The sequence below is a fragment of the Manis javanica genome, chromosome 14 (genome assembly GCF_040802235.1).
Source record: "Manis javanica isolate MJ-LG chromosome 14, MJ_LKY, whole genome shotgun sequence".
Classification (NCBI taxonomy): Eukaryota; Metazoa; Chordata; class Mammalia; order Pholidota; family Manidae; genus Manis; species Manis javanica.
Genome location: NC_133169.1, coordinates 18,051,681 through 18,078,410, shown reverse-complemented (window position 1 = coordinate 18,078,410; position 26,730 = coordinate 18,051,681). Strand labels below are relative to the sequence as shown.

The 26,730-nt window shown below is 35.4% G+C and overlaps 1 protein-coding gene across 1 annotated transcript in view; it reads right to left on the bottom strand.

Annotated features, from left to right (window-relative positions):
* USH2A (usherin) overlaps positions 1 to 26,730 on the bottom strand; it is a 721,517-nt gene that overhangs the window by 149,814 nt on the left and 544,973 nt on the right. The window contains exons 50-54 of the mRNA XM_073222145.1: positions 20,077 to 20,298; positions 10,371 to 10,594; positions 4,954 to 5,158; positions 2,335 to 2,532; positions 1,675 to 1,829 (exon numbers count right to left, since the gene is read on the bottom strand). Coding sequence (XP_073078246.1) covers positions 1,675 to 1,829; positions 2,335 to 2,532; positions 4,954 to 5,158; positions 10,371 to 10,594; positions 20,077 to 20,298 — 1,004 coding nt within the window. The remainder of the gene's footprint in view (positions 1 to 1,674; positions 1,830 to 2,334; positions 2,533 to 4,953; positions 5,159 to 10,370; positions 10,595 to 20,076; positions 20,299 to 26,730) is intronic.

The following is a 26,730-nucleotide window of genomic DNA, read 5'->3' as shown; positions in this document are numbered from 1 at the left end:
CATGGTAACCACCAGTCACTTCCCAGTTTCTATGAGTCCACTGCTGTTTTGTTCACTTTGTTTTGTTTTGTATTTAGATTCTACATATAAGTGAAGTCACATGGTACTTGTCTTTCTCCACCTAGTTTATTTCACTGAGCATAATATCCTCTAGATCTACCCATGTTTTTGCAAATGGCAGAATTTCTTTATTTTTGATGACTTCATAATATTCCGTTGTAGACATGTATCACCTCTTCTTTATCCATTCATCTATAGATAGATACTTTGGTTGCTCCCATATCTTGGCTTTTGTAAATAATAAGACAGTAAACATAAGGGGTGGACTCTTGTCTTTTTGAATCAGAGATTTTGTTTTCTTCAGGTAACTTCCTAGTAGCGGAGTTAATGGGTCATATGGTATTTGTTTTTAGTTTATTGAGGAGCCTCCATACTGCTTCCCATTGTGTCTGCACCAATTTATATTCCCACTAAGAGCATGAAAGACTTTCCTTTTCTCCATATCCTTGTCAACACTTGTCATTTCTTGTTTTCTGGATAGTGCCCATTCTGACTGGTATGAGATGATATCTCATTGTGGTTTTGATTTTCATTTCCCTGATGATTAACAATGTGAAGCATCTCTTCTTTTTTGCTTGTTGGCCATCTGTATATCTTCTTTGGAAAATGTCTGTTCAGGTCCTCTGCCCATTTCTTAAGTGTGTTATTTATTTTTTGGTGCTGAGGCATATGAGTTATTTATATATTTTGATGTTAACCCCTTATTGGATATATCAGTTACAAATATATTCTCTCATACTGTAAGTTTGCCTTTTTGTTTTTTTGATGATGTCCTTTTTCTGCACAGAACCTTTTTAATTTGATGTGGCATCACTTGTTTATTTTTTATTTTGTTTCTCTTGTCCAGGGAGATGTGTCTAAAAAAAAAATTGCTCATGATTATGTTCAAGAGACTTTTTTTATATTTTACTGTAAGAATTTTATGGTCTCATATTTTATACTTAGGTCTTTAATCCACTTAGATTTTTACTTTTGTGTGTGGAGTTAAACAGTAATCCAGTTTCATTCTCTTGTGTGTTGCTCTCCAGTTTTCCCAATACCATTTATTGAAGAGATTGTATTTTCCTCATTGTATATTCATGGCTTCTTTGTCATATAATTGACCATATATAGGTGTGAATTTATTTATGGGCTCTTTATTCTCTTTCACTGATATATGGGTGAGTTTTTGTGTCAGTACCATACAGTTCTGATTACTGTAGCCTGTAGTATAGATTGAGAGACTGTCCTTTTTTCATTGTGCATTCTTGACTTAATTGTCCACATATGTGTGGGCTTATTCTGGGCTTTGAAATCTGTTCCATCGATCTGAATCCATTTTTATGCCAATACCACATAGTTTTGATTACTATAGTTTTGTAGTATAATTTGAAATGCTTTTTCATTTGTTTTTAAATTAATGAAACCTTGATATTTGGATAATCTCCCTTCCAGTGATCTCTCCTTTCAGGCATAAGTATTTGTCCTCAGTTGAGATGACATATAAACACCCTACTTAACACTATATTACATCAACATTGTTCTCTGTCATTGGAAAAAATTGCTCACAAGCTGGGTATCATATAGTCTTCACACCGGATACTTCTGTTCAGAGTTTAGGCAATGTCTCCTTACCTTACTGCTGGCAGAACAGCCAGCAACTGTGCAAGCTTTCAGCTGGTATGAATATTCCTGAAATGGTTGAATTCCCTTTGTATCAGAGAAGCTCAGTGATGTTCCCTGAAAGCACTTGATTCCATTTCGGAGAAGAATGTAGTAAATAATAGGCCCTAAAAGGAGAAGAGAAATGCATCTATTTGAGTGTCATCTTTTTAATGATTTGCAAATAACTGGTGTGTTTCAGAGTTCTGAAGGAAAGGTAACAATATAGCTATATTTAATTTTAATTTGCTATTATATTGCTACTATACTGCTATATTCTTATGAAGTAAATGGATTCTGGACACAGACAAATAGAGCCATATATGTCTTTTTCCCCTCACTTCAAACAAATTTACTTTCAATACTATACCATATTGCCTCCTCTTAACATGCTTTACTTGTTTGAAAGCAGCTCATATATATGCTGGTATTCAAGAAATAATTTTTTTCTGGCTGAAAGTCTGAGGGCTATTTCAGAAAATGAATAATTAGATGGGATAAACCTAAAGTTCCCTTTATTGCCAATAAGTTTTAGTGGTCAGATGTATGCCAATTAAATGTAGATTATACTCATCTCAATTTCCTTATAGATTTATAGATTATGTTATTTCAATTTTAAAATTAGCTTAATACCATTTGGTTGTATAGGTTTATTCCAGTTTAAGACTATTACATCTTCAAGATTATCCATTGTGGTCCACCTAGGAGGACTCACTCCTTGAGGCACATCTTCTTTTGTACAGGCTCTAACAGCTTTGCTGAAACCTCGCCCATAGCTATTCCATGCAGAAATCCTGTATTCATACGTCATGTTCGGTTCTAGGTCCACATCTGGAAAGATAGAGATCAGTGAGATTTTTCTTTAATTTTAATTCTTAATTTTTTGACACCATATTTAAAATGAATATAAAAACCTTTAAACAAGAATAAATACTTGATGCATAAACCCACTGTGTGTAAGCAAAACTAATATCTTTATATTCTAAATAATAAAAAAAATTTTTAAGTGTTAGATGCAGAGATACAGAGTCACACAGAACAAAATTCACCTTTTCTGGAGGAAAATATGGATACATTAAAGAAGGGACTGAAGAATAAAAGCATTAGTCTTATGTACATTAGATATTAATGCTTCTCAAGTCACATACCCTTTACTTCTATGAGACAGGTTGGCCAGTATTTCTTTATAGTTTTATCATTGTAAATTTGACCAATTATTACTTTGTTAATATTTCTTTATTAAATTATTATGTGAAATATTGTGCAGTTTTATGGGACTTGAAACTTAACTCATCACAGTTAGTGAATAAAAATGAATACACACTACACACTACATATTTCCTTCCTCCTTCTGCCAACCAGAGCTGAAACCAAAAGCACAAGCAACCAATCTAATTAAAACAGCAAACCAACTAGCTGAGTTTTGTGGACTGGGAAAAATTTTATTAGATAATCATCCATAAGATTCAACAGTGCCTCAAAAGTCATAGTTCAGCTTTAAGCTTTAATAGCTTCAGACTACAAATTAAAAAAAAAAACAGTATTTGAAAGTTTAATTATTTAAATGTTTTCCACTTACTCAATTCTGTGAATTTTGAATACGTGTGTATGTATGTATTGCTGTGTGACAACTTCTGGGTGACTTTTTCTCAGATGGAGGACCAGAAGAAGGTCCTTCTTGGCTGCCAGGCCACCTACTCTCTCTTCTTTGGATGTGAGATTCTCAGTCCATCCACTTGGTTTATTTGACCACATTCTCCTTACATGAATTTCCTCATAGTAAACCCTGCTCTGCCTACTTTATAGAATTAGTATGAAAATGAAATGCAGCAAGTTATGTGGCAGGACTTCATAAAATGTAATTTACAATACAAATATAAGGGATTATCTTCTGTCTCCATTTTCTCTGGTAAGGCTATCTGACCCCTGTTACCTGCGATGACCACTGGTGGGTCCCCAGCTCTCCCATCTGTCCTGGTCAGGGACCTCTTTACTAGGGTCTACATTTCCCAGTTTCCTACGTGGCTTGGTATGATCACATGACCCAGACTTCAACAATGGTGGGAGCACGGAATTGATATGGGAAACTTGTGTATCCCTTCTTAAAGACGAAGTTGATTCCTTATGTATAAAGCAAAGAGAATCTTTAAAGCCACTCTTGAAGATCACAAGATTTAAATCTGACTTCTTATCACAAGTTATAGTTACAGATCTGACCCTCTGTTTCCTCATCTGTTAAGCGGTCATATTTACATGATTGTTTTGTAGGTAAATTAAGGTAAGGTTCTAAAGGATCTAACACAACACTGAAAGCATATAATGTTCTATTAGATTTATCTCCATTCCTTCCTTAATCTACCCTCTCCTAATCCAGTATCCTGCCTTACTTTTTGAATTTAGAGGGTTTTCCATGATCACCAGCCACTGGTTGAGTTAGGCAGAATGACGAACTGTGATGGAGTAGAGCAGTTTCTTGTTTCTTTAACATTAACTTCCTTGAATTTTACATCACTTAAATGTATCCTATTGGACTTTAGATGATAGATGATACATATATATATATATATACATATATATATATATACATATATATGTACATAAACACACAGTTACAAAGACATACACATTTTTAGAAGACAGAAACAAACTGTAGGACTTAAGTAAAAGGATAAATAATAAAAATTTAATATATGCCAGAATTATTTTGGAGATGATCCCAAACTTTACAGTGTTGTTCACTCAGCTTAGCCAACGATAAGAACCACTCTTTGGGACTAATTCAGTAGGGCCAAGATGGTACCTGGAAATTAACATTTTCAATAACCATGAAGGGTATTGTCCCCAAGATGATGGCCATTCTGGGGAAACACCAAGCTGTGGGAGCAGTTTCCGGTCCCAGCGGCGAGATCAAGAAAGAGGTACTGACTTTACACTGAGCAGTGAACCTCCTCCTCAGAGCAATGCTGCCGGGTCTTCCTAGTCGTCAGATTTCTTTTCTGCCTCCAGGTATAGCAACATTTATTAACTGCATTTATTGAAAGCCTGTATTCATACTTTTGAGGAAGACAATTGAGTTCTTTGAACATTAACTAGATATACCATTATAGGGCACATAAACTATTTATTCTTTGTTCTTTATTCTCTGCAGGTTCATTTAAAAATAGCATCCATCCTTGCTTAAAGTCTGTCTTAGTTTTTAGCAGCTTTTCACCACCTCTACTAAGCCACGAGCAGGCCGCTTGCTGCTGTTACCTGTGAAGGAGAATGTGTTCAAGCTTCCTATATGCACGGTCTCTTCGGCAGATGAGCATATTTCTTCGGTTGATTCCCTTTCGGTGGAATTGTTGGATCCCCTTATCACAGTACAAATGTGGCTGGTAAAGTCGAAGTCACACCTGCCACAATGTGCTGTGGCTTCCAGAGAGGCTGGGCAGAGAGTCTCACAGTCTCTGGTCTCCTAAATCAAGCAGAGAGGAGGAAGGAGGAGAACAGGGATTCGAAAAGTTCGTTTAGGGGTATGTGCGGTAGGTTTCTACAACATTCACATGAAATTTTCTGTTTAGTTCATAAACAAATATCTCAAAATTCATAAAAAGAAATGAAAGCAATTTGTGTACTCAGAAGTCATTACTTTGAAATGACATGGTTTTGGGTTCAAAACCCAGTTTTTCAACTTCCTAGATCTATAGTTCTATGACCTTGAGAAAGTCACTTATACTCTCTAAACCTCAACTTCTTCAGTGAGAAAATGGAAATGGAATTTACTTAGCAGGCCTGTTGTGTGAATTCAATGAGATAACACCTGTAAATGCCTTACACTTAGTAAATACACAATAAATAATGGCAATAGTCATTGTTAGTATTATTGTTTTTGACACTTTCCTAATAGAGTTTTAGAGAAAATAAGGAATGTGGTATTTGAGAAGCTACACTTCCTTTGCTGTTGGAAAAGTTGGAATGATGAGAGGTATTCCTCATCCAAGTTTTAGAAAATCTACATATTTCATGAAGTGTTGTATTTGTAAACCTTTTCTCTGATGAATCTCTTTTGACAATCATTGATATGTACGAGTATGTTCTTGTCTCAGAAAATGAAACACTCTATCATCCCAAATTATAGGAGATACGAATAAGGTGATATGCTTATAATGCAGACCTCTACTTCACCTTTCTTTTATATAGGTAGAATAGTGTGTGTACAATAATTTTGTTATTTAAAATTGAAATGCATTTAACCTGTCTCCTACTTTAAATAAGTCAAAGTATTCTCCCCAAGATTGCCAAAATGAAGTTGCTTCAGAAAAATACAGTAGGATTTTCATCTAAGTTTGGTGATTTGAATACCTGCCTTTATCTCCATTTCCTTTTCGAGCATGCCCAAATGACTGTAAAGGAATATGGGAAGTCTAAGGACACAGGAAGGGAATTCACACACAAAGGACAGTGCAAATATATCTGGACTCTGGGAAGTAGATGGATGTGGAAGAGACAATGATATGGGCCCAGATCTGCAAGTGCAGTTGCAGTAGGAGAAGCACGTGCCTAGAAATGTCTGTGTGACTAGTGCACAGAAAGGGTGTATTCTGCATCCAGGTAAGAGCTGCAAATATGCAATCACCCACTCTCTCCTCCTTCCCTTTGTGACCTCAGGGCTGCATGTGACACCACATATGGTGGAAGGAACTTGAGTTCCTGATGTAATGTGGAAGAGAGCTCCCTAACTCACAGTGGATGACAGTATGAAAAATTTTTATAAATCCATTCTGTTGACCATTCGTGAGTACATTTCTTTTTATCTCAGCATAATCTAGTGTGTCCTACCTAAAACATAAATTAGTACTTTGAACCTGGTTATAGCCTTAACAATATCAACAACAAAAACCCTAAAATATGTGGCATTGGCTTAGAGAGGATATCATAAGCTAGAACATTAGCAGTATGTATGTGTTGTTACTGGCTGCATTTGGCAAAGGACTAAAAAATGAGATAAGCTTAGAAAAGAATTGGTGAAATTAAAAGGTAGGTAGATATAAGCCCAGTAAAGGAAGGTATAAAGCAGGAGTCCAAGTGGGAAAATTAAATGAAAGTCTGCATATTGAACAGTGAGAACTCTAGCTTACTTTCTTCCCAACTCCCTGCATGGTGGCAGCTAGGGATATATCCCATCCTGACCTAGCACAGAGTCGTAGGGATAGCTAATTAAGTGTACTTGTTAAGAATTCTTGTCTCCTTGACAAGAAGACATCCTAACACATGATTACCCTACTGTGCTCCCCACTGAAATATGCCTCTGCATAGAGAGCCTTTAGTCAGTCTCTAATGGAAAGAAGATATTTAAAAACAAACAAACAAACAAAGAAGAATTTAGAGGAAGCAGAACAAAGCAAGGAAAAGATGAAAACTAAAATACTACCAAAAGAGCAAATGAGACAATTCAAGTAATAAAGAAAACAGACAATGAAAACACAATGGTGGAATTAATATTTCTAGAATGATAAAAAAAGATATTCCAATGAAACAAGAACAGGATGCTATGAACAAATAATCAACAAACAGGAAAGACCCCTCAAAAACTAAACACACAAATAATCAAGAATAAAAAAGAACACAAACAGCACATCAATAGAAAGGTTAGAGGATAAAGTTAAGACTATCTCATTACATCGAAAAAGATGAAGACTTCACCAACCGGCAAGAAGCAAGAAGAAAAAGAAATAAAAGATTAGTTTAGGACGTCTAACACCAAAGCAATTGCTGAAAACAGAGATAAAAGAGGGAACAAATTATCAGAGAAATAATAAAATAACATTCCCCAAAACTAAATATCATAAGACTCCACAATGAAAAAGTCCACAGCAAGTATATCATTATGAATATTAATACTACCACTAATAATGATAATGATAATAATATCCACATAGAGGTGCATTGTCACTAAGTTTAGAAAAGCATGATAAACAGAACATCTTAAAAACTTTCCTAAGAAAAAACATGGTTATCTGCTGCAGTGCAATAATTTATAAGAAAAATAAACATATTTCTTAGATATATTTGGTCTTCATCCACATTTACTGAAAATGCCTCAGAGCCTTAAAGGCAAAATGGTTGTCTAGTTTTTAATGACTTTTGGACCCCCCTCCCCAAGGGAGAGACTGGTTGCCAGGGGGACCACCCTGTAATTAAAAGGTGGGAATTTTCTGTCTCTCTTCCCTGCACCTCCAGGGAGGAGAGAGGGTCTGAAGGTTGAATCAGCTGAAGGTCAATGACTTAGTCAATCATGACTATGTAATGAAGCCTCCATAAAACCCAAAGAGGATAGTTTTGTGGTTGTTTTTTTCAGAGAGCCTACCTGCTTGGGGAACCACAATACTTCCACATCCCAGCCAGACCCCGAGCTTCATGAAGACAGAAACTCTTTTGCTTGGAAACTAGCCCCATGCATCCCTTCATTTGGCTATTGATTCCTATCTTTTATTACATCCTTTCATAAACTGTTAAATGTAAGTGTTTCTATGAGTTCTATGAGCTGCTCTAGCAAATTAACCAAACCTAAGGAGGAGGTCTTTGAAGCCTTAAATCTGTAGTTCGTTGGTCAGAAATATAGGTAACAGCCCGAGGCTGTGTGAGGGTGTGGGGACAGTCTTACAGGACTGAACCCTTAACCTGTGGAATCCCTTAACCTGTGCTATCTCTGGGTAGGTAGTATCAGAATTGAATTAAATTCTCAAACACCCTACTGGTGTCCAAGAATTGTTTGGCATCTTGTTTTGGAACCCCACACTGGAATTGGGTCCAGGAACCCTAAAAGACCTACAAATAAACAGGAATCAAAATGGCACTGTAAGTCTAAAAATGTAGAAATGCCTTCAAAATCCTGATTATAAATAACCTTAAATTGTATATCTAGACAAGCTATCAACCCATTGGGAGGGCAGAATAACAATAATTATAGCAATCAAGATTTCAAAAAATTGACCTTTTATGCACCTATACTTAGGGATATAATTTTACAAAAAAACGAGAATAAGGCAAGAAAGGGAGACACTTGGGGTTCAGAACACAGGGAGACCAACCCAGGAGAGGAGTAAGGAATTCTCAAACTGTAAGCTGGAGAAGAAAAGCTGGGACAGTTGTACAAAAGCCCCATGCGGTCCAATCTAGGTTAGAACCGGAGATGAAAGTCTCCAGGGACAAGGTCCTCAGGAAGCAAAATGGAACCTTCAGATTGAACTTTACCTGTAACACAGTGCTTGATCTGCATTCAGAAATAGTCTCTCATTCACAATGATTTAGGTGTGAATCTAAAACATGACTGTCAACTGGCTTTCATAAAGCCAATTCAAGCTATTTAAAAGATCATGGGTATATTCTGTACATCATCCTTAAATATGGAAGCTCTATCTTCCTGAAATCAAAATGAGAAACCTGGGAAACAAATGTGAGATGGGCAGCAATGAAACACATAGCTGTGAGCAATAGTGTCATTTCTGAAACCAACAGGTTTTCTATCTTCAGTTTTCAAATATGCCCTTTTGACGAGAATTTTCTACGCAGATGCTTCCCAACTAGACATTTTAAAGACATATTCTTGCAACACCTCAGCCTTTTTATGACTAAAAATACTATGTAGTTAAGAAAAATGTTCTAGTCCCAGCTTCTGAAACCATTGGCTTGGAATGAACTTAAGTATTCGGAACAGAGTATTGAATAGATTTCTTTCATGGAAATGACTAATGCAAGTTGTACACAAGTCTGACCAATTTCTAAAAACATTTGTAGGCAAAAAACTATTTAGATAGATTTTCTGTATGATTAATTACTTCATGAAGTATGTAGTCTGTGTAACAACTTTACACATTATCTTAATATTCATTGCTGCAAAGTACTGGTTGGGACCCTAACTATTTCAAGAGTAATTTTATATCTCAGGGTGTGTGATGTCACACTGCATCTATAGTTGCCTCAGTCAGCAAGAGCCTTGCCATTGTCTGTGTCCATTTTTTAGCTGTCTCCTAAAGACAAATTACTACAGAATATAGAAGGGCATTTGTTTTTTAACTGTCCATAATCCTTCTTTTTTGGATGGTAGGTTTCTGGAGTCTTGGGTCAGTTTAATGCTAACCAACATGACATGATTGTACATGAAGCATTTCAACATACAACCAAAATTGATATGCTCATAAGCCTGTTCACTTTTGTGGTTGGCATGATTTTGCTACCTTGCTCTGTTTCAAGAAACATACACACAACTAAGTAAATTTGCTGGATCTAAGGTTTCTATCAAAGGACAGTGGTGGATTATGATGCGGGAGCAAAAGGGGGTTGCAAGCTGGAATTTTCCTCTGTTTCCATTCACAGCACTCATGGGCATGAAATGATACCTTGCAGAGGTCCCAGACGATGCGTGGGCACACAGACTTTCAGCCCCGCGCTAATCTGAACTCCTGGGTAAAGCTTCCTGAGAACAGCTAATCATTATTAATTCCTTTAGAATTCATTGCAATAACATCAATCATAGTGAACTCATTTGGTATTAATATGGATGTAATGTGAAAATGAATAATGCACACAGGAGTTTTTATATTCCTATTTTAGAAAAATAGTTATGAACAATGTATTTCTCTTTCCGTTGTCAAATCAGCGCCTCTGAGAGGTTTTCTATCAATTACCTTCATCATCATTCCAGTTGAAATCTTGTCAGAGCAAACATATTTCAAAGGATTATATCCAACTCCATTACAGCATTTCTGGCTCTTTGGAATAAGTTCAGTCTCACAGCATTTTACTGGCGCTGGGTCATTCTTTTTAACATGTGCTTTAGACTCTCCACTGGAAGCTGAGCAGCATATGGTATCTGACATATTCACATAATCCTTCCCACAACAGAACATCCCTGCAACAATAAAATGTTATACATGAATATGAAATTTAAAAAAAGGAAGAAAACTGAGCCTGCTATAAAGTTTGGTATAAAAACCTCAGACTCAGGCAGTTGCTGAAATGGTACAATACCTAAGGTAGCATTTACCTTCCAAGGTGATTTAAATGTGCAGTGAGGGGTCCTTCTTTCCAAGAGCACTAGACACTAATTAGGTAAAGAACACACAAGATGAAGTGTTCCAAAATCATTCAGTGGGGCCAAACTTCTCCCAAGCTCCATAAAAAAAGACCTGATTTCTGTCATGAGAATTGCCTGCCCATTTTGTGATGATAACAGCTTGTTGCAGGAGGGATAGTTAGACTAAAGGGACTTGGAAGAAATCTCTGGATATTCACAAGGGAGAAAAAGTCACCCAAACACTATGGGATAATAGGCTAGACCTGGTGGAGAGGTAGCGCCATCCCAGAACTGGAGACCCTCTAGTAGGAGCCTTCTAAGTTTTTGCCTGGCTTTGTCTAGGATATAAATATTTACTTTGTGAACCAGCAGCAATAACAGTTCTTTCTTCATGAGATAGATCTATATTCAAAGTGTGTTCACTGGCCAGGTGAACCATTTGGCCACTGTTTTTTGAGCCACACTGTGTTCTGTGTTCATCACTAGACATGGGTAAGACGTTAGGGGCAATGGCAATAGAAAAAAAGCCATTGATTTCTACTTCTTGATGAAAAGCACGTGTGCCTGAGATACCAAATAGCCTCCTTTTTCCCACCAAATTCCATTAACTTCCTCTGTTCCCATCATTTAGATCTTGCCATAGAAGAGATACAGCAGAAATTTAGACATAAAAGCCCACCCAAATAAATAAACAATACTCTAGAGTCAGATTAAGATGGAAATTAAGGTATCTATACCCCGTGTCACAGTGCTATCATATTAGAATTTATATCCACTTATATAGCAGCACAGTTGGATAAATGATTTATTTTAATTAGAATTTTGTTTATTTATTATTAGTCCTGACTGATAACATAAAGAACCTCAAATTCAAAGTGCCCTGGGGTTCTGAATTGCTTAATCTGGTCTTGTGCAAACACCTACAGTATGAAAGATGCTCCTAATTACAGACCAACAAGTTTTAAGTGCTATTTTATTTTTAAGTCATTGAAAGTAGATACTGGCTTGGCACATGTCTTAAGAAGGATGATTAGCCACACATGACTCCAAAGAACTCTCATTCATCTTTCTACTTTGAAAAATACCTCCCAATATGTGAATTTTTTAAATTTATTGTTAATGATCTATACATTGATCATAACTGAGTTTTGACATGCCATGTTTCAGTGTGATAATTGTTCAAAGTAACTGGTTTAAAAGTTGACTGTTTTCTTTGGTGGCTAATTCATAATTTTACATGTGCCATTTCTAAAAAAAGTTCTTTCAAATAAAAACACACAGCAGGGCTATCGCTGAAGTCTGAGACTTGAGTGTGGTGGGTAAAAATGACACACCCACCCACATTTGCACAGATGCAAAATACAAAAGTCCATGGCTTCAAGTTTTATATTGTTTGGACATTTTTTTCTGCTGTTTTCTGATAAGACATTTAAATACAGCCTTGGATTCTTTTTCATCATTTTTGTCTCTAGCAGTTTTCTTAAGATAATTCATGTTTCTATTTTAAAGAGTAATCAAAATTTAAGAACTGGCCCTTTAGGGAGCAGAATACACTCTCCCTTTCTACTCTCAAATTACTTTATGGTCTCACGATGTTTTAAGTATGAAATCAAAATGCAGACATTGACCTAATTCGAAACTCCTAATCAGTCCTCCTATCGCTCTGAGGGACTTCTGACAGGTCAACTCAAATTTTGATAATGAACTGTTTTTACATGAGGAAAAAAGGGTGCTTTCTTTCACAAAGAGCGTCACCTTTGTTTCAGTGAATTAAAATTTTCAGCCAAGATTTCACTCACATAACAAGAAGTGACTCCCTTTCGAGTTTCTTTGGTAAACCACTACTTCTTTAATTATTATCAACCTTGTTCCAGCGTGATAAATTGCTAATTACTTAATACCCTAATCAGCGTTCATTCTTTGCACAGATAAACTGTGACAGTGCCATTAATTTAAATAGTAATTTCACTTAATGGCCAGAACGGCACACCAGATTTTTATGCAGCATTTTCTGAAGACTGCATCCATCACTGCAGTATTCTGACATAAAGATGTCTGACGTGCACTAACTCACTTAGGGAGAGCAGATGTTGCCGAGCAGAGTTTGGTAGTAATTCCCATAGTGCATCACTTCAGCATGAATGAGCTGCAAATTCAGAGACAGACAATCTTCTGAAACTGCATTGCAATAACTTTTGACCCCTGCCTAATTTGTCACATGTAACACTTGACTTTTGAACTTTGACACACAGGATGCACAATTTTAAATATGCCCAAAGATAAACAAAACAGGACATGTGCTGCTGATGGATTGATCTGTTCTTCCAGAAGCTCTTCATTAAATTTGTACAAAGGTGGAGATGCTCTTTGAACAAGATGTGGATGTTATTAAAGTGGTACACTATGCATCGAACTATTAGATATTTATTTTTGAGATCAAACAGCATATATTGCTTTCCCAACAGCATATATATAATGGGCAGCTTCCGTTGTATTGATGCAATTAAGAAAACAGTGAAGGAAAGAATTTTTTACTCACAATATTGTGAATACTTCTAATGTTACCAACAATTATTTAATGTCCAGGACTAAAAGGAAAGTATTTATAAACACAGAATTTCACATATGCACAGATGCAAAATAAAATTTCTAAATTGTTAATTCTGCAAAACAGGAGGTCTGCTTTTCTTTAGAAAAAATTACCAAGAATATGAATCATGCTTTTGTGATAAAAACTGTACAACAGTAAAAGAGAGTCCACAAGATGACAAACCACTGTGGGACTCTGGGATTGCTCACGAGGGCCACATTTTAAGCCAATGGATTATATTTTGAGGCCTAGAAGAATGAAAAAAATTGTTTGTGATTAATCATTCTTAGAATAAACTTATAAAATCGGTGGCAGAGCATGAAGAAAAAAAAAGTACATGCTGGTCTTTACCAGAAGATGGCTTTATGGCTACCACCAGAAACCTCAGAAAGAACATGGAGTAAAAATGCTCCCCAAATCATTGCAATGTATCTTACAGCATTTATACATTACACTTTTCAAAAACTCACTCTGCCCTACAGAAATCTTCCTGGGAAATATTCTTTCAATACAACTTATACACAATGGATTTTTGTGTTTTATTTCTCTCTTTGCGAAGTTCCCAAATCCCATCTCATACAAGAAACAGTGGTAGTCATTCATTGCACTGAGGTCCAGGTCCAGGACATTGAAACTCAGTGTCTATTCCCAGACACTTTCAACCCAGGGTATCATATCAAAGGCTATGTGGACAACATTTATAATAGAAATAAGGCAATAGATGGTAAAGGTGTATCTTGAACAGCGTCTCATGGCTAACAGAAAATCCTGTTCTCTTTGATGGATAGACTTTAATTTCTGTCTTTTAATACTAAGGGATCTAATCAGGTCCAACCCAAGATGAACGGCATAAATGATAAAACCACATCAGCAAATACTGAGAATCAAAAGAGTAATAAAGTGGTTTAAAATATATTCAAAGAAAATGGTCAAGAATACATATCCACTGAAACGATGAGCGTGACTTTCATCCTGAGATACCTGTGTAACGCTCCTACACGACTCGCCTGCCCAGAGAGTACTAAAATCATAAACGCTACCCCAGCACTTCTGCTCCAACAGCATCTGTTAATTCACTCCATTTATAAAATACATATTGACAAAGACAACTGAACTGGGACCAGGGAGATTTGATTTGGTGTGAGAAAGTCAATTCAATGTGATTTTGTTAAAGGGCTCCTGCAGGCAAATAAAAGAGTTTAAGTAATAAAGTGCATGAAGAGATGTTTTATGAGCCAGCCTGGTCTCGTGGCAGGCACACAATGCCAGGCAGTGAGAGAGGCCAGGCTTACGAACATTATTATGGCATCCAAACCCTTGTGTAGCAGGTATGGTGTTGCTAAGTCGAGGAGAGAAAGGGGCCAGATGGACAGTCTGGAAGGTCACTAAGGTCACAGTCATTAGGGGCGACAGGAGGGAGCGGCAGCAGAGAGGAAAAAGACATGTGGAATGTGTCTATTTTCAGTGAAGCCTGCAGGAAGGTCAAGAGAATAAAAAGGGATTTTCCCCCCCTTTTTCATGTATCTTTCCTTCAGTCCACCGTGATTACCGCAGTTGGTGGAACTGCAGAATATCACGAGAGATTCTAGAGTTGATCTTGATTCACAAGGGTTGAGGAATGTTACAATTTTCTTAAGAAATATTTGACTAGCATGGACTATCACATGGAAGTAAATTTAAAATGTGATTCTGAGATTTGGGGCCATGGATGGATTTCAAGGGTATATGAAATTGCAGACATATTTTTTTGTGTGTGTATATTCTATGTATTATTATTTGAAGCAAGGGTTTCTAACTTTTGAAATTTTCTAAAGGGAGTATACAGTCCCCAAAAGATTATGATCCATTGTTCTGGTAGACAGTGACCTCCGCTCCTAGAAAAGGTACAGTTTACTTTTTTGTAATGGTGTTCTCAGTGACTTATCTTTCCATCTCCTTCACTTTCATGTTTTCATGCAGATCTAATTTATCCTTAAATCACAGTTCTTATCACCATATTACATGTGGTGTACACCTCCAATAAACCCAACTGCTCACTACTACTTAGACATGCATTGCAGATTGCTAATTTCACACTTTAGCTCAAGCTATTTCCTTTAGCTGAAAAGTCCTTCCATCCACTTCTCAAAATTTTACTCATTGTTTGAGATTCCAATCCAAGGGTTTAACTTTTTTCATTTCCTTAACTGGAGTGATCTCTGTTATAAGAATTTGCTTGTATTTATCCCTCTCTTATGGCCTGTCTTTAACCTTATAGGTACATTTCTCCTTGACTAGATTGCAACTCCTTGAGGATAAAAGTGGAATCTTAGCTATTTTTATACTCACAAAGCACAGAGAGTATCAAATACTGAATATGGTCACTATACAATACATATTTATTGAATGAAGGAATATGGTAATTGACTAAAAAAAGCAACAGAAGAATAAAGATGCTAAAATGAGACATTTTGCTGCTATTTGAGAACTCTGACCCAATATGGTATGGGGGTGTGGGGTGGTCAACGCTTTTGAATTCTTCCCTCCCCTGCCACCATGGTTCTGTCTCTAATGGACCTGTTTTAGCTCATTCATCTAAAGAAGGGAGAGGTACCCAAATGGTTAGTCACAGCACAGGATAACTAACCAATTGCACAGTTTTCTGGTAGATGTTACTGCTATGACTTAAGGCAGTGGTTCTCAAAGTTTGATCTCAAGACCCCTTTTATACTTTCATAAATAATTGAGGACTCCAAATAGTTTTTGTTTATATGGGTTTTCTCTGTTGATGTTTACTGTATTATAGCCTAAAACAGAACATTTTGCAATATGCATTTACTAATTCATTTAAAATAAAATATATAACATAAATATTTATGAAAAATAAACATATGTTCCAAACTGAGAAACGTCAGTGAGAAGAATGATACTGTTTTACATCTTTGCAAGCCTCTTTCATGTCTGGTTTCATAAAAGGCAATGAATTAGCATTATCTGCTTCTCCATCCAACTGATGCAATATCACACATCATATAACCTCTAAAAACTCCACTGTACACTCAGGAGAAAATAAAAGTAAAAAAGTTATGTCTAACTTTGACATATGTGAGGTGTGCAGTCAAAGGGCAGAGATTCCTATGAGTCCTTTTTTTCTGGTCATCCAGAAAATGCTTGAACTTGATAGTTATAGTTACTGAGTCTGCCCATCAGACTTAATGAAAGTTGATATGCTTTGGGTTAGAGTACCCAATGCTTGTCAGGTACCAGAATGCTCAGGGAGTTTAAGAGCATGGACTCTAGTCATTTGGCTTAGAATCCCTTCTTAGCTACAGCAGCAAAGATTCATAGGCTAGTCTCCCAGCCTCACTGGCATTTAGGTGTCCACATGTAGCTGAGTTCTAGTGAATGAAATGTTAATAAAAATATTTGCTGTTTTTAGACCTGGCCAATAAAAATCTCATATACATGGCTACTCCTTGCTCTTTTCCCATTTGGGACACATAAGTGGATACAACTCCCAGGTGACCTTACAAGTTACTTGTTGAAAATGACAGAGCCTCCAACAGCCATCATAACTGGGAAAGAGAGCTATCCTACAGTCAGGTTCTCATTATATGAAAAAATCCCTATTGTATTTGGCCTTTATAAATTCTGAGGTGCATTTATATGAGCAGTCAGTGTTACCTAATGTAATACACCCACACACGTACTAGTTGTGCTATTTAGTAAAAGTGCTTGTGCTTTCCCATCTGCAAAATGGAAGTAATTATATTACATAACTCATAGGGTTGCTGTGAGGATTAAAAGTGTTCATGTATATGAAGCACACAGAACTCAGCTTGGCAAATAGTGAACATGGAATGTTGTTTACTTTCTGTGGCTATTGTATTTTGTCTCCTGATCACTGTGAACACCTTTTAGTCATAAAACAGTGTCTAAGACACCCTTACTGGGCTGGATTCCTTGACTGGACTTTAGTTATCTTTAGAATGCTAACTTCTTAAGTCCATAGTCCACTGGGGAAACTTCTGAAAAGACTATGTGCCTGCACTGGACTCTTGTGTGTTGTATGATTTAATACATCATTCATTTTCAAAGATCTTGGAGGGTTGGTTTTTGTTTGTTTTGGTTTGCTTTACCTGTCAAAGTCAACTTTGTTGTCACCTTATAATACAGATCCACGTGCCAAGTCCCATGTACTGGAGGTAATCCTCAAATTCTTGGGATCGATGAACATGTCCTAACTGAAACCTAGTTCTGTTGTATGGAGGACAACTATCCACTACTACTATTTTCGGGACAGTTGATACAGATCAACAATTTACATGGGACTATCAACCAGTCTGACAAAGTATACTTTAATATATTCCTCCAAATATGTCCCACTGGGTTGGATTAAAAAAATGCATATGATGGATACACTGTAGATTCATCTGGGTGGTTTATAATTTCATAGAATAGTAAATGCCTTGGATTCATACCTGATGATTGTCCAAAGATAAAATAAGAAAATGGAAATCAAGTATTATGTGGCTCAAAGATTAGTCTTTCGCATATTGGGAGGATTGAAATTTAATTGTGGTTAATTTAATTCAGCATTTCCTTGTTATTTAAGGGCTCTCAAATATTGAGAGTCTAGTATTCTCATTAAGGCACAAGATTTTAGTACCTCCAGGTTGAATACTTACTATTTATTTTTTATTTATTTGTTTTGTTATGCAAGTTCTCAATAATTTTCAACAGAATTTTACATAGAAGAGCGTATGTGCAAGAAAATGTTGCATGTGTTATGGATAACTCTTTGGTGATTTTTTAAAAGAGAATAAATTATAGAAAGACAATAGAGAATGCATAGTTCATCTCCATCAAGATATTATGGTGTCCTGAAATCATATTTAAGAGAGGCTGGAGTTTCAACACTTACTAGTTACAAAGGTAGATTTACCCTGAAACTAATGAAGCTCGAGCTTCAGGGCCCTTTTCTTGCATGAGCTCCTCCTAAGGCAAGTATGGTTATATATTTTTATAACATATGCAAATGTATAATATTTAACCACATTTGTTATGGCCACTGTTTTTTGCCCCTTTAACTTTCCCTCTGTCATATGTATCTTCATTGTAATTGATTCCAATGGACATTTTTGAAATCTAACTAGGGAGAAGTCAAGTTGGAGAAATATTTAGTATGGATTCAATAGATATATTTATATGATTCCAGTAACTTCTATAAAAAAGTTGTTAAGACTTAAACATGCCATTTTAATTACAATTTGGAAAGATAAGGAATACGAGAAAACACAGACTCCTAATTTGTATTCAAATAAAAGGAAGTTCTAAAGAAAGAGAAAGATCAGATAGAAAAATTAATGTAATATCAAAACTTGTGGAAATGAACAATGGAATCCATTGAAATATTCTGACATCAAAAAGAGAATTATAACAAAATTAATTTCAGATCACACCAAAATTAATAAATTTTTAACAGAAAATGATGGATCTAAGATTGAAGCAATGCACAGGCAATGTGGTTTTTTGAAAATAAAACTTATGAAGGGAAGTAATTTAAATATATTGGGAAAATTTATACTTGTTGATATTTAGATAAAAGTGACATTATGAGAAAACACAACTCACATTCAGTCATATAAGAAGGATATCCATGAAATATTGATTAATGGTGGTGTCAATTCAACAAGTAATTAAGAAAAATCACTGTACATCACTTTAAGAAAGAAAACTTAGAATGATCTTAAATTGTAAAAAGACCATGGAAGATATTTCTCCAAATTTCACGATAATCCTAAACATGTACATAATATTACAATGAGTTGTGAAGCTTAAAGCCACTTTTCTAAACTTGAGATAATTAAAAAATGTTTTGATTAACAATGTAACAGGAAAGAATGAACTATCTTTGTATTCTTCTATAGATAATTGTAGTGCAAAGGATATAAATTAATTATTTTGGAGGACGAAGAGGGATATTAGAAGTCAAATAATCCAAATATACTATTTTGTGAGTGAGATTTGCTAGTATTTTTTTTAGATCTGTAGTTTCTATAGTTTATTTTCTCCTTCTAGATAAATATCTATTTTGGTCTTATTTATACCATTTTGTTTTTTTTTTTTTAAAGAGTATATTCCAAATTGTGTAACTTTCAGGTACCCAAAAATCTAGATATGACTAGCTGCACAATCTTGAGCAAGTGTCTAATCTCTGTGACTCAGTTTCCTCTTTTAAAAATTGTGGATAATAATAGTACCTATCTTGGAAGATTCTATAACAATTGAGGTAATAATGTATAAAACACTGGGCATAGTACCTGCTAGACAGTTAAGTACTCAATGATAGTGATTGCTATTGATATTAGTGCTAATTTAATAGCTATAGAAGAATAAAGGAGTAAAAAAATTATGACATGAATCATCAATAATAATTTTGTATGCTGTTAGTATTTGGTAGGAAATATTCTCTTGACTCTAAACCAATACATTTGTGTATGTTTTTGTTTTTGTTTATGGTTGACATGTTTCAAGAAGAAAAAGTTTTGATCTGTTTTAATGAAATGTATCACATGAACATAAAAAAAGTAAGATTAAATTTTTTGTTATGCAATATGTATGTAATTGTTGCATTAGATATAATTAACCTCAACCTTAACTACGTTTGTTTTATTCTAGGGAAGATTTCTCATCCTCTCTGCTTGTCAGATTCTCCATCTACTGCAAGGTAGACAGGACCCCTTACCTGCAAGGCGGCTGTACACAACACCCTTTTCTGCTCCACCACAGCACTCTAAATCTTTGCTTACAATCTGTCCTCCGCAGCACTGCTGGCCATGGCCATCATGAAGCCTCCCAGCACAGCAAATCTGGTTTCCTGAGGTGGAGTAAGGCATTCTGCCACAGCAGGAATCGCCGATGCCAGTGGAAACCCGATTGTGCTGTTCATCTGGACAGCATACTTCACCTGTCAATTTAGGACAATAACCATCATTGCATGAGTTAAAAAAAATATGCTTTGACTCACAACTAAATTTTATAACAATTGTATTGCAGATGCCAACTGGTTGACAGAATTACTAGAAAAAAATGCCATCCTTCTGTATGCAGTTGTAAAATCTCAATACAACTACAGAATTTTTGCAAAATATTTAAACACATGTGTCTGCTCATATACACTCATGCCAACTTAGAGGTAAGGCTAAATGGCCTGTTTCTTCTCTGATCACTAATAAATGAGCACATTCGTTTCAGTGACATGATTAAATGACATTATAAAAATGTTTGTTTACATGTCTATCTATTTAGTATAATATTTTTTGAAAGTGGGGTGGATTCAGAAACAACTCTTAACAAATTTTTATTGCCTATTATTACAAATTCTTTAACCAATCTACACTTACTTAACCAAACAAAATAATTCCAAAAGGAAGGTCAATTAATTGAGAGGAGGTAAAAATACTTATTCAAGTCAGCAAACTAGTACTTTGCTGGACTATGGCAGACACTGAATTTCACTAATGTAGTTACACTCACATTCCCCTTTACATAATATTCTAGGAAACTTGAGATAAGAATGAAATAAACTTTTGCCTGGTGCCTTGGAATCAAAGGGTTCAAATATTCTAAATATCATTAATTGGCATTTATTTGGAAGGTGATTAGGAAGAGGTTTCTAATAGAGAAAAAGAAAATTAAAATTTATTTCCTTAAGGATACCTTAGAAAGAAACAAGTTGATGGATCTAAAATTCAAACTTCACCTCTTCTGTCTATCTCATGACCCCTGAACCTTTATTTCCTCCTCCCCATGACTTATTCTTTTTCTTCTTGTACCTTCAACAGATCCTCTTCCCTCTCAAGTCACTGAATATTTAGGGTTGCCTTAAGAATTTATAGTCCTGTATTCCCTGATCTAAATCAATTAGTTCATCTAGTTGCTTGGACAAGATATGCCAAAGTTTGGTTAGTTAAAGCATAATCAATTGCTTACCAAAATAATGTTAAAAATATGGGACAGTATTTTTGTTGATCAATATATAAAGTGTATAAAAAATAGGACAAGAACTCTTAGCAGTTATCCCTGAAGTCTTTCTCATCCAAATTCATTGCTCAAAAATCCATTCTACTAGATGAAATAGACCAATTACTCTGAAGACTGAATCATGAACAAATTGGAAGTCTGAATAGATCTATAACTAGTAAATAGATTGAATCATTTTTCAAGAATCTTCCAACAAAGAAAGGACTTGAACAGGATGGTTTCACTTGTGAATTTTACCAAACATTTAAAGAATTAACACCAATCCTTCTCAAACTCTTCCAAAAAATTGAAGAGCAAGAATATTTCCTAACTCAATCTATGAGGCCAGCTTTACCCTGACACTAAAATCAGAAAGACATTTCAAGAAAAGAAAACTACAGACCAATATCCTTTATAATTATTGATACAAAAATCTTAAACAAAATACAACAAACTGAATCCAATAGCACATTGAAAAGATTATACAACATGACCAAGTGGGATTTATTACTAGATGCAAAGATGACTCAACATATAAAAATCAATCAATGTATTATATTATATTATCAATGAAGGAAGAAAGACACATGGCTATCTAAACTGATGTAACAAATACATTTGACAAAATTCAACACCACTTCATTATAAAAACATCCTACAAACTAGTAATAGAAGAAAACTATCTCATCATAATAAAGGGAATATATGAAAAATCCATAGCTAACATTATATTCAACAGGGAAAGTTTTTCTTCTAAGATCAAGAAGAAGACAAGGATGTCAACATTTGCCACTTCTATTCAATGTAACATTGTAAGTTATTGCAAGGGCAATTAGGCGAGAGAAAAAAATAAAGGACATCCAAATTGAAAAAAAAGGAAGTTAAATGATCTGTTCACATATGTAGAAAACCCTAAAGATTCTACAAAAAACCCTGTTGAAATTTAAAAAAAATTCAGCAGCATTGTAGTATACAAAACCAACATGTACAAATCAGTTATGTTTCAGAATGAGCAATCTTAAAAGGAAATTATAAGGACAATTCTATTTACAATAGTATAAAATGTACTTAAGAATAAGCTTAACCAAGGAGGTGAAAGATTTGTACACTTAAAATTAAAAAACTTGCTGAAAGAAATTAAAGAAGACACAAATAAATAGAAGGACCTTTCATGTTCACGGATTAGAAGACGTGAAGATGTCAATACTACCTAAAGTGATCTACAGAATCAATGCACTGTCTATCAAAATCACAATGTTTTTTGGTAGAAATAGAAAAATTAATCCCAAAATTTCAGTGGAGTCTCAAGGGACCCCAAATAGCGAAAAAATTTGAAAAAGAACAAAATAATCTTGAAAAAGAACAATCTTTAAAAAAAAAACCAAAAAAAACCCAAAATGGAGGTCCCCCATTTTCTTATTTTAAAACTAACTACAAAGCTACAGTGTGGTCCTGGTACAAAGACAGACATACACACCAATGGAAATAGAGTAGATAGCCCAGAAATAAAATCTTGTTTTCAGCAAGCATGCCAACACCATTCAATGGGGAGAGGAGAATCTTTTCAACAAATGGTGCTGGGAAAACAGAATATCCACATTCAAAAGAATTAAGCTAAGCCTTTACCTTGTAGCATATACAAATATTAACTTAAGATGGATCTAAGACCTAAATGTAAAAGAAAAACTATAAAATCCTTAGAAGAAAACATAGGAAGAAATCTTCATAACATTGCATTTGGCAATGAATTTCTTGAATATGACATAAAAAGTACAATCAACAAAAGAAAAATAAATGAATTAGATGTCATCAAAATTAAAAAGGGTTATATATCAACAGACACTATCAGCTGAGTGAAAAGGCAACTTATGGGAGAAAATATTTGCAAATCATATATCTGATAAGGGATTAATATCCAGAAAGAACTCCCACAACTCAACAAAAATACAAACAATCTAATTAAGAAATAGGCCAAGGACTCACATAGACATTTCTCCAAAGAAGATATAGAGAAGGTTTATATCACATGGAAAGATGCTTTATATTACTAATCATTAAGGAAATGCACATCAAAACCTCAATGAGATACCACTTTACCCCCGATAGGATGGCTATTATCACAAAAAAAAAAAAAAGAGAGAGAGAGAGAGAGAAAGAGGGAGAAAAAAATGTGTTAGCAAGGAATTGGAGAAATTGGAACTTCTGTGTATTGCTCCTGGGAATGTAAAATAGTATAGTTACTGTAGCAGTTCCTTAAAAAATGAAACATGGAGTTATCATATGAACCAGGAATTCTACTTTCGGGTATTTAGCTACAAGAATTGAAAGGAAGGTCTCAAACAGAAAAGTGTACACCAATGTTCAGAGTAGAATTATTCACAATAGACAAAAGGTGGAAAGTTACTGCAGTTAACTTTAATATCCATCTACAGATGAATGGCTAGCCAAAATGTGGCATATACTTACAATGGAATATCAGTATCAATTCTGAAAAAGGATTGAAGTTTTGACACATGGTACAAAATGGATGGATCTTGAAAACACTATGCTAAGTGAAATAAGACAGTCATAAAATGACAAATATTAGATGATTCTACTTATAGGGGGTACTTAGAGTAGTCAAATTCATAGGGACAGAAAGTGAAATGGTGGTTTTCAGGGACTGGGGATAAGGGGCAAAGGCAAGTTGATATTTAATGGGAACAGAGTTTCAGTTTGAGAAGATAAAATTGTTCTGGAGATGGTGGTGGTGATGATTGAACAGCAGTGCAAATGTATTTAGTACTACCCAACTGTGCACCTAAAAATGATGAAAATGATAAATTTTATGTTATGTATATTTTATCACAATAGAAAAAAAGTCCAGTTTTGGGTTAACAAGTCCATACTTAGTTTCAGAGACTTACTATAACCTTCCAGGAATACTATGGTCTTAATAGAGGTATAGATTTCTCAATTTTCCAGAAAACAGAAGATAAGGTATTAGACTGTTCCTCCTCTCTCTCTAAATTACTAGAGCTTGCTAAGCAGCTGGAAGACATTTTGGTTCAGAAAAAAAAAATCAGACCAAATTAATAGCTTTCCAGATTAAAGAATTAGAGAAAGCCAAGCACAAGGACACTTCCATGTCTAATCTTCACAAAGGCAACTGTCAATTATTGTGAGGAAAAGGGGTATTGGAAGAACACTTGCTATATTTTAGCTAGAAATAACCAAAAATGAATATGGGGCAACTACAGTTCAGATACGGGATTCACAGAGGAGGCTAAATCCTAAAGGTCTGTATGAATTTGGGTATGTTCTTACTGAAGTTGGCCCCAGATCTAAAAAACGAAAGAAAAAAAAAGAGGAAGCTATTGAATAACTCTGATCCATTGTATCCACATACCTCCAGAAAGCTATCCTCTGTAGTAACCCTTATAATATCCTATTTATTTTATCAAAGATAAATGACTTGTATACCACTTTGTCCAAAATTTAAAGGCCATTAACAGATTGTGCTTTCTCACTTCTCTGTAGTTCTCAACCCTAACACTATCCCATCTTCAGTCCCTGAGACAGCTGCTTAATTTAGAGTAATAGATACATGCTCAATGGTTTTTTTGTGTACTTTTGCACTCAGACTCACAATATCATTTTGCACTCAGTTAAGATAAGAGTTTACAGGAATACCCTCTTAATTTTCACAATTAATTAACCGTCAACTTAGTGTAGCAAACAGAATATGGCCTCCCAAAAATGGCCACATCTTAATCCCTGGAACCTGTGAACATTACATTATATGACAATTTATCTGATTGCAGATAGAATTAAGTTTGGTAAAGTGATGTAAGAAAGGTTTGACTGGCCTGGAAGATGGAGGGAGCCCCTAGCCAAGGAATATGGGCAGCCTGTATAAGGTGGAAAAGGTAAAAGATTCTCTCCTTCAGAAGGGACTGTGGCCAAGACAACACCTTGATTCTAGCCCAGTGAAACCCACCGGGGATTTCTGCCTTTGAGAGATGTAAGAGTAAATTTGTGTTGTTTTTAGCCATTAAGTTTGTGGTAATTCTCACAGTAGCCTTAGGAAACTAATATACTGAACATATCTAATTCCTTCTTTAAAACTTCCCTTTTATACAATGTGTGGGTAATCTTCTGTTATATTCCCCAGAGAGTCTTGAAAAATGAATTCCTGCTGTTTGTTGACATTGGTAACACCCAAGAGACAGTCTCCAAAGATTAATTTTTTCACAAGAAAGTGTACTTTCTTGGGTTTAGATTCTAGACTGTGTTATCATTCAAAATGGAAGGTTTCTTTCTCTTCAAAGGTTGGAAGCTACTCATAACTTCTACAGCTGATATCAAAAGTCAACTTAGATAAAGGACGCTTGGTCTCATGGAATCAATGAGAATCAGTGAGAACCCTTGGTCTCATAGCATTTCAACACCATTAGATATTCAATTCCTAGGTTTTGTGAACAGATTTATAGGATCTGATGGAAGCAGACACACTGCAGTTTTTGCTCTAAAACAATCCATAGGAGACTATCTCTGTCACTTAAAGGATGCCTGTTAATAGTCATCACGGAATTATGTAAGACAGTATCTCTAAAAGCTCAATCTAATATTTAACCATGAAAATTCCAGTTTTGACTAGGAGGGTGACTTAGCCATGTCTCACTTTTCCTATTTGTAAAATGGAAATATAATTATAAAGCATACTCCCTAAAAATATATATATATTCAAAAAGTTCACCTAGTAAAAATGACCTTTTCTGGATGCTTAGTTCTACGCATTTTAGCACAGGAACACAATCAGTTTTTATCCTAGCACAGTCTAGAATCTAGACCCAAGAAAATACCTCCTTCATGCCAAGACACCCTCCTCCACCCGTGACCCTTGGCAATCACTGGTTTCTTCTCTGTGATTTTGCTTGACTTTTCACATATGTCAGAGAAATGGAATCTCATAGCACTTTTTTGAGATTGGCTTCTTTCACTCTGTCCAATGTTTTTTTTGGTATTTATCAATTGTTTGCTCCTTTTGAGTGCTGGGTAGTATTTCTTTGTGTAGATGTTCCACTATTTCTCTATTTATCCACTGAAGGACTTTTGAGCTGTTTCCAGTTGTAGGGAAAATGGAAGTTCCATGGTCAGGGTCCTCACCTGATCCTAATCTAATCTACCCACTGTGTATGTGCGATGGTGTAATTCTTAGCCTACTGTACAGGAGCATGCTTGTTGCTTGTACATCTGTTGGCAATAAGCCATTATTGCCTATGTTGCTATAAAGAGTTCCCAGATGCTAAGAGCAGAGCCTAGAGAAGAGAACAAGAGACGGATGCAGGAGGGGAGCAGAGCGGATGCTGGGGGTGATGGCAGAGACTGCAGCAGG